The sequence below is a fragment of the Chiloscyllium plagiosum genome, unplaced genomic scaffold (assembly GCF_037043375.1).
Source record: "Chiloscyllium plagiosum isolate Xiang-an unplaced genomic scaffold, Cpla_swu_hap1 HiC_scaffold_1, whole genome shotgun sequence".
Classification (NCBI taxonomy): Eukaryota; Metazoa; Chordata; class Chondrichthyes; order Orectolobiformes; family Hemiscylliidae; genus Chiloscyllium; species Chiloscyllium plagiosum.
The window spans coordinates 127,360,719-127,373,481 of record NW_028270139.1 but is presented as its reverse complement, the minus strand read 5'-3'; the positions used below and the strand labels follow the sequence as shown (position 1 = coordinate 127,373,481).

The 12,763-nt window shown below is 40.7% G+C and overlaps 1 protein-coding gene across 4 annotated transcripts in view; it reads left to right on the top strand.

Annotated features, from left to right (window-relative positions):
• The window catches only part of rab27b (RAB27B, member RAS oncogene family), a 136,796-nt gene that overhangs the window by 96,423 nt on the left and 27,610 nt on the right, over nucleotides 1-12,763 (top strand). Inside the window, exon 1 of one of the 4 annotated variants that reach the window (XM_087990584.1) lies at nucleotides 1,461-1,556. The exons of the other annotated variants lie outside the window; for them this stretch is intronic. Coding sequence (XP_087846710.1) covers nucleotides 1,504-1,556 — 53 coding nt within the window. The 5' untranslated portion in view covers nucleotides 1,461-1,503. Of the gene's footprint in view, nucleotides 1-1,460; nucleotides 1,557-12,763 lie in introns of those variants that run through there. 4 annotated transcript variants of the gene reach the window in all.

Here is a 12,763-nt window from a genome sequence, read left to right as displayed (position 1 = left end):
GATGCTTTGGAGAGGGTTCAGAGGAGGTTTACCAGGATGCTGCCTGGACTGGAGGGCTTATCTTATGAAGAGAGGTTGACTGAGCTCGGACTTTTTTCATTGGAGAAAAGGAGGAGGAGAGGGTATCTAATTGAGGTATACAAGATAATGAGAGGCATAGATAGAGTCGATAGCCAGAGACTATTTCCCAGGGCAGAAGTGGCTAACACGAGGGGTCATAGTTTTAAGCTGGTTTGTGGAAAGTATAGAGGGGATGTCAGAGGCGGGTTCTTTACACAGAGATTTGTGAGAGCATGGAATGCGTTGCCAGCAGCAGTCGTGGAAGCAAGGTCATTGGGGACATTTAAGAGACTGCTGGACATGCATATGGTCACAGAAATTTGAGGGTGCGTACATGAGGATCAATGGTCGGCACAACATCGTGGGCTAAAGGGCCGGTTCTGTGCTGTACTGTTCTATGTTCTATGTTCTATGTTATTTGTAGTTTTGCATCATAAAGCGTTTTGACCTATGCTCCACTCCAATGAGACCACTGATGCTTAAATATTTACATAGTCACTGCATTTTTGAGTTTATGCAAGTTTTTAGACTTGCTTTAATAAAACATTTTCTTGGCACATGGGTTTGCAAGTGTGTGTTTGTGTGTGTATGAGAGAGAGAGAGTGAGTATGTGTGTGTCTTGTGTGCATGTGTGTCAGAGTGTGTGTGTGTGTGTGAGTACCCACACACACACACACACTCACATGCACCCACTCACACCCTCTCCCATACACACGCACACACATACACACGCACACACATACACACTCTCTGTTTCCCTCACATGCAGGCACACACACACACATACACACTCTCTGTTTCCCTCACATGCAGGCACATACACACACACACACACACATATAAGTCTATAGGATAAATTTGCATTTGCAGAATTGTATTTGCTGATACATTCTACTTTGTTCAAAACAGCGCACAATCTGCAGGCAGCCAATCCATGTGACATTTTATAAATTCCTACTTTGGAAATAGAACCAGTGTGACTCAAGTTTGAATACAGACAGACTCTAACCTCATACCTTTAATGCATTGTCTGAACTGAGATGTCACCTTTTTTCATAAAACCTTAAGTTATCTCAGGAATGTGACTTGAAAGAAAGTTCTGGGATTTACATATTACTGAATAATACCTGCAAACCATTCTAAAAGTTGAAAGACTTAGTAGCAATTTAGGTTTGTTCAATATTTCGAATCAGTTGCATGGCACTATGATCTTTTATATAATTTCTGTGCCTTATGATCCTACTCCACTAGTTAGCTAATGCAGGAGCAGCGCTCCGAAAGCTAGTGCTTCCAAATAAACCTGTTGGACTATAGCCTGGTGTTGTGTGATTTATAATGTTGTAAATTTAACAGTTTCTGCATTGATTTCTCAGATTCGGGAAGTCAAGCAGTAAAAGTGAGGCAATAGCATTCCACTCCAAAAGACGTTATGTGGCACTCCCGATGGGCTGGGAGGAGCAGGAAGACTCGCCCCAGTCAATCAACCAAACTTTCAGGTCACTATATCACTGAACATGAGCTCTTTCTAACCCCTGTCCAAACTAGCCATTGCTGTTTCAGTGTGAAAACTACAAATTGAGGATTGTAAAATTGAGTTGGATTGAATTTGTTTGCATTCTATCCCTTTCATGAAGTATAATTTTAAAAAGATATCAGAAAGTAGAAAAGCTAGATGAGGGTAAGGGAGGTTTAAGGAGCATAATGCAGATAGTGGCTGAGAGAGTTGAAACCATGAACACCAATGATTGAGAGTTTAAAACTGGGAATGTTGATGAGATCAGAAATATAGCACACAAATACCCTGAACAAGCAGTAGGAGATTACAGAAATAGAGATGGTGAAACCATGAAGGGATTTAAAAGGATGTAAGTCTTAAAATCAAGATGTTCCCTGATTGAAAGTCAAAGTAGGTCACAGGGATTTTGGATGAATTGGTCTTGGTGCGTTAGTGTTGCAGAGTTTTAACTGGTTCAGATTTACAGAAGGTAGAATACGAGAGAGCAGACAGAACTGCAGTGGCATAGTCATATTGAAAGGTAATGAGGAGTATCAGCAGCAGGGGCAAAGTCCAAAGTAGAAATACAGATAGCACAAATCTGTGCTCCAGGCAATCCCTGACCTTAAACTCCATATCTGTTCAGTTGTGTGAACTCAGATGCTTAAATAATATGATTCACAACTTGTGTTATATTTTAGGATTTTCTAACTTGTATTTAACATACTCCTCAGCTATTTAATCTGTAACTTAATAGTATTTGCTATGACCTCCACAAAAACTAACACATTTTAATCAAAAATCCAAGCTGCCAATTAACAATTGGAAGAAAAAAAACCCATCATTTTTGAAACTTCTACTATGACAAATGACTAATATATGCTTTGACTAAACATTATATTTTTGGAGATAACTTGTACATTAAATGATGGAAATGAGATTCTCCATGTAAAATTTTAACATGATGGAAAAACTACTGGTATATGTTATGTTGTCACTGGAGAAGGCAGTTCACGGTCTAGGAAACAGTATAAAAAAGATTCTCAACTCCTGATGGCACTGCTTCTCATTACAATAACTACTTTTTGCTGTGAGTGTTACACTAGAGATTCCTTCTGCAAAAACTCAGTTTTAAATCTGAGGGTGAGCACTCATCCACATTCCGTGTGGCGAATGATAGAATCAGCCCTTTCTTGGCTCAGTTCTGACAGCTTCTATCTTTTGCTGTACAATGCAGAGGTGGCTACAAACTACACAAGACAGAACTGCCAACTACTTTCTAAATGCATTTCTCATAGTTTATAGGAAACCTGTAACCTAATCTCAAAAGTGGTTTCCTTTACATCCATTCCCATGTCAACAGGAAATACCTTTGTATCTAAGTAAAATGCCAATTAGTTTGTTTTGATCTGGGTTCCCTTTCATCTTAGAAGTAAATTGATAGCTTATAGGAACACTGTTTAACACTTGATCCCTATAACATCTTTGGGGAACTTTGGAGGCATTGGAGTCTGCTTATGTCATATTCAGATATTGTGATAATTGGCACAAGGTGGAAATACCTCATACCTTCCTCTCAGTAAAATAATCAGAGTCTTCCTTGATCTCTTAACAACCAAACGGCCCAGTTAACCAGCAGGTAAACTGCAGAACAAGTCACCTGACCTTCATTTACCCTAACTTACAAACTGCAGTCCTAAAATATAAGAACATAAGAATGAGGAGCAGAAGTAGGCAATTTTTTTAGTAAGCCTCTTCGGACCCTCCTCACAGCACATCTTGAGCACTGTCTTGGTCTCCTAGTCTGAGAAAGGATATTCTTGCTATTGAGGGAGTCCAGCGAAGGTTCAGCAGACTGATTCCCGGGATGGCAGGACTGACATATGAGGAAAGACTGGATCGACTGGGCTTGTACTCACTGGAATTTAGAAGAATGAGGGGGTTGAATCTCACAGAAACATATAAAATCCTGATAGGACTGGACAGGCTAGATGCGGGAAACATATTCCTGATGTCTGGGGAGTCCAGATTTAGGGTCACAGTCTAAGAATCAGGACTGAGAAGAGGAAGAATTTCTTTATTCAGAGTTGTGAACCTGTGGAATTCTCTTCCACAGGAAGCTGTTGGGGCCAGTTTATTAGATTTATTCAGGAAGAAGCTGGACATGGCCCTTGCAGCTAAAGGGATCAAGGGGTATGGAGAGAAAGCGGGAAAGGAGTACTGTGATTGCATTATCAGCCATGATCGCATTGAATGGTGGTGCAGGCTCGAAGGGCTGAATAGCCAACTCCTGCATCTATCCTCTAGTTCCTGTGTTTCTAATTCAGTCCCTCAATCTCTTACAAGCTAAAAAGATACATTCCCAGAAAACATACTGTTCTTATAAAACTCCCAATGGTACTTTATTAATGTAACACAATTGAAACCATGTCAAGTTGTTCAGGTTTCATATGCCCTGTCTGTTTTGTTGATAATGATCAGCATGATCGCAGCACAGTTTGGAATTCCTGGTTTCAGTTACATAAAGATCAGATTGTGTCTTTGATTTAAAATTCTGGATCAGTAGTGCTGGGAGAGCACAACAATTCAAACAGCATCCGACGAGCAGCAAAACCGACGTTTCGGGCAAAAGCCCTTCATCAGGAATAAAGGCAGAGAGCCTGAAGCGTGGAGAGATAAGCTAGAGGAGGGTGGGGGTGGGGAGAAAGTAGCATAGAGTACAATAGGTGAGTGGGGGAGGAGATGAAGGTGATAGGTCTTGTTCCTTCTCTGATTGGCCATAAGTCATGACCTTGGGCAGTGAATGCTCCATGGGGTAAAAACAATGACTGCAGATGCTGGAAACCAGATTCTGGATCAGTGGTGCTGGAAGAGCACAGCAATTCAGGCAGCATCTGACGAGCAGCAAAATCGACGTTTCGGGCAAAAGCCCTTCATCAGGAATAAAGGCAGAGAGTCTGAAGCGTGGAGAGATAAGCTAGAGGAGGGTGGGGGTGGGGAGAAAGTAGCATAGAGTACAATAGGTGAGTGGGGGAGGAGATGAAGGTGATACTACAGCTCTTTGTGGCAAGGTGTTCCAAAAACTCTCAACTTTCTGAGAGAAGAAATTTCTCCTCATCTCAGCCCTAAATTGGGGCCCCTTTACTCTGAGACTATGTCCTCTGGACACTCCCATAAGGGGAAATATCCTCTCAGCATTTACTCTGTCAAATCCCTTAAGAGTCCTAAACGTGTCAATGAATCATCTCTCGTTCTTCTAAATCGCAGTGAGTACAGTTCCAGTCTGTTTAGCCTTTTCTCAGAAGACAATCCCTGCATTTCCAGAGATCATATGAGTGAAACTTCTCTGAACAGCTTCTATGAACAAAATATCTTTACTTAAATAAGGGGACCAAAATTGCTCAAATTACTCCAGGTATGGTCTCACCAGCATTTTGTATAGTTGTGTTAAGACTTCCCTACTCTTATACTCCAACTCTCTTGAAATGAGGACCAACATTCCATTAGCCTTCCTGATTACCTGTGTGCTAGCTTTCTGTGTTTTGTGCACAAACACCCATAAGTCCCTTTGTGTTGCAGCTTTCTGCAGTTTCTCTCCCTTTAAGTAGTATTGTGTTTTTTGTAATCCCTTCCAAAGTGAAAAAACTTTCCATTTTCCCAAATTATACTCCATTTACCAACATCACCGACCTATCAATATTTCTCTATACACTGTTTGTATCCCTCGCAAAACCTGCTTTTCCACCTATTTTTGTGTCATCTGCAAATTTGGCTACAATGCATTCACTTCCTTCCTCCAAGTCATTAATATATATTGTAAATAGTTGCAGTCCCAGCACTGAGCCCCGTGGAACCCACTAGTCACAGGTCATTAACCTGAAAAAGAACCCACTATCCCTACTTGCTGTTTCCTGCCCATGAGCCAATTCTCTGTACATGCCAATGTAATACCTCCAACACGGTGGGTACTTATGACTTAACCTTTTGTGTGGTGGCCTGTCGAATGCCTCTGGAATTCCAAATACAACACATTTACTGGTTCCCCCATATACACTCTGGTTGAGACTCTCTGTAGCTACCTTTGTTAGGATCCTCGCTTGCAAACCAGTGTCAAGGGGACTTATCTGTGTTTAGTCCTGTTAATTTGTCTCTAGTGATGGTGATGGCGCTTAGTTCCTCCTCCATATTCTTTATGTTAATGGGTGGTTCGAACTATCTTTCACCTTAACGACCAATACAAAATATCAGCATAACTTTTCTTGTTCCCCAAACCCATCTCCCCAGATTCATTTTCTAAGGGGCCTGTGTTCAAAATCAGTTTTGAAAGGTGATACTTGACTAGGAGCAAGATTCTAATCTTTAGTGGAACTTTTTGTAGATCCATGGGAAAACAGAAGCGTCCTGAGTTTGACCAAGAAGCCAATAAGAAGTCCAGGTAGTGGGTGGTGAAAGGGGTGTTTGCCTGTCTCTCTTCCACAACCATGTCCTCGTTTGGTATCTCTGAAGAGGGAGCAGGGTGATTTCTGGTATGCTTGAGTCCTTACTTGAGCAGTGGATACCAGAGGGACTGGAGGGCATTATTACCCTCTGAGCCATCACCTTCAGTTTAACTGCTGTGCAAAAACATTAAGGCTGTTTATTTTTACAGTCTCTAGTTCTTTGAAAAAGGGTACTTAGTTACTCATGATTGACTAACACATTGTTGATTCTAAAAGAAGCAGGAGGAAGATTGGTCAGCTGTACATTTTAATAAAGATGTCTGCTGTCATTTTAACAGTTACTGAATTTTCACCACAGTTAGCTGGTCTTATTTAACCTCAGGAAACAATGCAGCAGGAAGAAAGTAAAAATCATTGAACCGTTCCCCAGGACCTTTACAGGACTGTTGTCGTAGCGCTTACTATCGGCCCAACAAATTGATGGTAAACTCTTCCCCCACCATTACCTGCTTCTCACTTCAGCTACAGTCAGAATCTTTTGATCATGATCCTTCATTATCACTAGCGCTCTCAGCCCCACACCAGAAGATCCTCCTCTATAGGAATTCCTGTATAGCAATTGACCTGATCCTGATGGGAAGCTATTGAAAAAATTAAGGTATCTACCATCATAGTCCAATCCCCTTCAGTCTTTCCACATGGATCAGAGAAATAAGATCATCTTTATTTTGAAAGGATGAGGTTTCTAAAGCACTCTGATATTGAGATCTCCTTTGGTTAAAATGCATTCTTTAGTGATAGATTACTCACTTACTGATTTTGCATGCCATTTTTTTTTGAAGGATTACTTTAGAACACAGGTTCATTTTCATCAGTTTCTGATAACATGAATTATTCAGTGGCCATGCTTCATTTTTCAGTTCTCTGTGTAACTTTCATAATAATGATGATCTGTTTTACATTACATGAGTAGAAAAGCATGGGTAATAACTTATACTCTTTCTAATTCAATAATTAACTCTTAGCTTAGGAGCAATTTTAACTTGTTTAATTTAAGTAAACTAGTTTGAACGAGTGGGGTTTTGCTTGCAGACTAGGTTTGTTTGAGTGCCATTGCTCATTGTCTGTGCCACATCATCTCAATGGAATTGCATCAAAAACAATTTCCATCTATGCAGCATCTTCATAAGAATGTAAGGAAAGGGAGCAGTAACAAGACAGTCACCCCTCAAATTTACTCCACTATTCTATAAGATCATGGCCAACTATCCCATGCCTCAACTCCTCGTTCATGTCAGCTTCTCATAGCTCTCAAATGTGCAGTTTTTTTAAAAGTCTATCTGCATTTTCTTAAATTAATTTCAGTGATCCAGCTTCCACAACTCACTGGAGTGGAAAATTCAGAGATTCCCAAACATCTGGGAGAAGAAATTCCTTTGCATCTCAGTTTTAAATGAGTGTCCCCCTACACTGAAACTATGTCTCCCAGCTTGAGAATATCCCCTGAGGGGAAACATCATCTCAACAGTTACTCTGTCAAGTCCCCACAGAACCTTGCATGTTTCAATAAGATCACCTCTCATTCCTCTAAACACTAATGAATAAAGGCCTAACCAGATTAAGTCAACTCCTTCATTCCAGGCATCAGCTCAGTGAATTTATTTCAAGTTGCTTCCATTGTCAGTAGACTTTGCTTAAATATGTGTCAGGAATCTGGTTAGCAGACATACGCTGCAGAAATTGCCATATCCCTCGCCAGTACAACAACAAAACTGGCGAATACCCAAAAATGTAGAATTTTTCCAGGAACGTCCTGTACACAGAAAGCAGGGCAAATCCAACCTGGTCAATTACTGCTCCATCATCATAAGTAAAGTGATGTTAGGGATCAAACAGGACTCGCTCAACAATAATCTGCCCACTGATGCTCAGTTTCATTTCCATCAGGAACACTGGCCTTAATTTAATCTTGGAGAAGAATAGAACTCCCTGAGGGGAAGTGACAGTGTTGGCCCTTATTGACAAGGTCACATTTGATCATGTGTGGCATCAAGCAGCTGTGGTATTGGGAGTCAATGGGAATTAGTAGGAAAAGAAAGGGAGACAGTAATGGCTGTTAGAGGTCAGTCCTCTCAGCTCCAGAACATCTCAGTACAAGTAGTTTGGAGTAGTGTCCTAGGCCTAATCATCTTCAGCTGCTTCATCAACCTAAGGTCAGAAGTGGGGATGGCTGCACAATGTTCAGCACCAGTTGTGATTCCACAGATTCTGAAGCAGTTTGTATTCAATTACATCAAGACGTCGACAATATCCAGGCTTGGGCTGGAAGTGGCAAATAGCTTTCAGATCACAGATGCCCAGGAATGATCATCTCCAACAATGGCTGCAATACCAAGCAAACAATGGCTGCAATACTCTGTCTTGGATGATGTTGAAATAAATCATAGTTGAATCAATTCAAGGAAATAAAGGGTTTTCCATCTCTCTGTTGACTAGATCCTTGTGGATGGTAGCGAGGCATTGAAAGGTCAGAAAGAGAGACATCATCACAGAACATGTAGCCTCCTCTTTTATAGCAGCAGTTTTGTTATGGGGTATCCATTCATTTTCTGACCTGAGGAGGGATTTAATGATGGGAAGGTGACCAAAGGTCAGGAAGAACTGGCTGAGTTGTGCAAGTTAGTGACTACATTGGCACTTAAGTGAAGTTAATGTTACTTGTTACTGGGTGAGTCCTTACACTGAACATTGGGGACACTGGAACTATTAGTAACGCTTATTATTACTTGTGTGAAAAGGATATAGAGACACGAGAGAAAAATATTTTGCCAGAATGATTCCAAAAATGAGAAGTTGTACCTACGTGGAAAGATTAAACAGGCTGCTTTGTCCAGGAAACAGAAGATAGAGGATGGCCTGACAGCTATCTTTAAGATTTTTAAAGGGATTGATCATGGAAAAAAAAAATGAAGTTTTGGATGCAAGCAAGACCAGGATTATGGACAATAAATATAAGATAGTCAGCTAATAATCCATTTAAGAGAAGCCTGTTTATGCAGTAAGTGGTTAGAATGTGGAACCTGTTCAAGCAAGATGTAGCTAAAGCAGAAAACATAGATACCACACAACTATATCCATGAACATTCACTCCCTCCACTATTAATGCTCAGTAGCAGCAACATGTACTATCTAAAGAAGCACTGCAAAAAATTGCCGGAGATCCTCAGAAAGCACCTTCCAAACCCAGGATCACTACCATCTCAAAGACAAAAAACAGCTGATAGATGAGGTTGCCACCACCTGCAAGTTTTCCTCCAAACCATTTAGCATCCTGACTTGGAAACATATTGCCGTTGCTTCAGTGTCATTGGGAGGAAATCCTGGAATTCCTTCCCTAAAAACATTTTGGGTCTATGTACCACATATGGAATGCAGCAGTTCAAAAAGATAATTCACCACAACCTTTTCAGGGGATAACTAGGGATGGACAATAAATGCTGGCCAGCCGGTAACATCCCATGTTGTATGAGTGAATGAAAAAAACACGTCAGCCAATGATCATCTCCAACAAGACAGAATCCAACCGTTTGCCTTAACATTCAATGATGTCACCATTAATGAATCACTGTCAATATCGTAGAGCTGACCACTGACCAGAAGCTGAACTGGACCTAGCCCATATAACTACTCTGGTGACAAGAGGTATAAGAATTCTGTGATAAGTAACTCACCTCCTGCTTCTGCAATGCTTATTCCCCATCTAACAATGCACAAACCAGGAGGGTGATAAAATACTATTCACCTTCCTGGAACTGTGTAGTTCTAAAAATATGCAAGGGGCCCAACACCATCAAGAGCAACATAGCTGCATAATTGGCACCCATCCATCACCTCCAGTATTCCCTTCCTTTGCCACTGTGCACCAGTGGCACCAGTGTGTACCACTTTCAAAATTCACTCCGCAACCAGGCTGCTTGGGAGCACCCAAGAACTCTATAACCTCGAGAATAAGGGCAGCAAATACATTGGGATATCATGACTTGCAAATTCTCCTTAAAGCACAACACTGTCCTGACCTGGAATTATGTCATTGTTCCTTCACTGTCACTGGTTTAATTTATTTGAACTCCCTCCCGAACAGCATTGTGGCATCCCTAAACCCTAAGGATTTCAGCAATTCAAGAAAGCAGTTTACCATTCTCTCTCAAAGTCGATTAAGAAGGGCAATTAGTACTGGCCAAGGCAGTAATACCAATGAATGAATTTTAACCAATAACATAGATGCATTTAAAGTGAAGCTCGATAAGCACAGTTAAGGACAATTAATAACAGATTATGTTGGTAGGGTAAATCAAGTAACAACAGAAGATGTTTGTCTGGAACATTAGCACTGGCCTGAACATGTTAGGTCAAATGGTCAGTTTATGTTGTAATTACATCCTTCCTATTGCTCATGAATTATTTTTTCATTTACACTTGTATACATTGTGTAATCGACATTATATTTCTCTGCTACTATTGGGTAGAGAGATTGCAAAACCTGTCTTTTCAAAAGAATTCATCATTCCTGAGTTTAATTAATTTAACACTTTCTGTGTTGTATATGTAGTCCTTATTATCTGGAATGGGCAGGTTGTCTTATAAGAGTCGAAAAGTGTGGTGCTGCAAAAGCAGAGCAGGTCAGGCAGCATCCAAGGAGCAGGAGAGTCAATGTTTCAGGCATAAGCCCTTCATCAGGAATGTGAAAGCTTGAAAGTCCAAGTCCCTGCTCCTGTGACTAATTCAGATGAGTAAATTAAGGTCTGTTCATTTTGTTGGATTTCGTGAAATGAAATACATCTTTTCACTGTGTGGTACAAAACCTACTGGGAAAGGAGAAAGGCTTTAATTTACCTTTCTGCTTTATGGAATATAACATTCTGTTTACTCTTGGAGACCATTAAATTAGATTAGATTACTTACAGTGTGGAAACAGGTCCTTCGGCCCAACAAGTCCACACCGACCCGCCGAAGCGCAACCCACCCATTCCCCTAATTTACCCCTTTACCTAACACTACGGGCAATTTAGCATGGCCAATTCACCTAACCTGCACATCTTTGGACTGTGGGAGGAAACTGGAGCACCCGGAGGAAACCCACGCAGACACGGGGAGAATGTGCAAACTCCACACAGTCAGTCGCCTGAGTCGGGAATTGAACCCGGGTCTCTGGTGCTGTGAAGCAGCAGTGCTGACCACTGTGCCACCGTGCCGCCCCAAAGTCGTGACTGACTTCTAGGTACATTTTCAGAAACCTCTGTAAACTCGATACATTCTCTGTTTCTCACAGAAAGATGGAAGTAACTCAACAATTTGAAAACAAATAACACATTAGTTAAAGTGTCTTTTTGAAAAATAACTGTACATTCAGCAGTAAAAAATGAATGTAGTAATCTGCTTTTTGTCAGTGCACTCAATCTATTACATTTGTAGAAATATCCTTACTGTTTAGTAGAGAAATGTTCATTAGACATGTGTAAATACGTAGCTTACTTTAGTCAAAGTAAATCTTAATGGAAGTTTATGTTCATGATCCACATACCCATTAATTGGAGCTGTGAAAGGCCAATCATCAGCTTTGAACTTATCACTTGCACAAACACTCAGTTTCAGATATAGGAAATAAACTTTATGAGACATAGTGATTGGGAGTATCAACATTGTGACACTCCTCACAGAAAAGGAACTGTACTTGTACAACCAACGTCAACTCTCAAGAATCCTATGTCAAGGCTGCATGTATAATTTTAAACAGTTGAAATTCAATGCTTTTCATATATGCTCATTTAGTTTTCCAAATCAACATGGTTGACAACCCTCCATCTGTGAGATGATGGGCATATTGCCTCAGAATTTTGACAAGGTCAGATAATGTCATCTACTACACTTGGATAGCAACACAATCCAATTTTAGCAAGGTACAGGTTTCCAGGGGTGCCATGCATGAAGTTATCCCTTGCTAATGGTGTGACATGGTCTTTAATGATTTCTTAATTAATGCTTCTCAGACAATTGAGGCATTTTAAAATGCTTCTACAATGAGGTGTAAGTGAAGAGAGACAAGACATGAATTTCTATTTAAAAACTTTAAGAGATATGGAAAATTGGGAATCAGCAGCCTTTACGTCAGGTGAGGATGGCAAGTGGGATTGTTCCCAGTGGAAACTCACCCCAGAATTTATACCATGTGCTAACAGAAACTGTGATACAGGCACAATGCTTCAAATCTGCAGGCAGGCACTGCTAAACCATAAGACTAGTGTTTGTCTGGGGTCAGGTATATTTGCTGTTAAAGGAATGTGGATGTCATGGGCGGAGGAGGTTGGCCCAGGCTCCATAAGATTAATAAGGGGAAAGAATGATGAAGGGAAGTGGGGACAGGTTGGATGGAAAGGGGTGATTAAGGATTGCAATGTGAAATGGAACCAAGTACTGATGGGATGTAGATGCACTGTTAAGTTGCAGCCATGATTTTATCTGTTCGTCTCTGCTTTGTTACTTTGTCACCTGACAACTGGAACCACCAATAAATGCTCGCCCCTTCATATAAGTCACATATTTGACCATCACTGCCCCTTTAAGTTTTATTGTGAATTGTTTGAATTCAGTTCCTGACACGAAAACTGACACAGTTTAAGTTCAACTGAATTCTGAGGAAGGGTCACTTGACCTTAAACATTAACTCTGATTTCTCTCCATAGATGCTGCTAGATCTGTTGAGCTTTTTTTC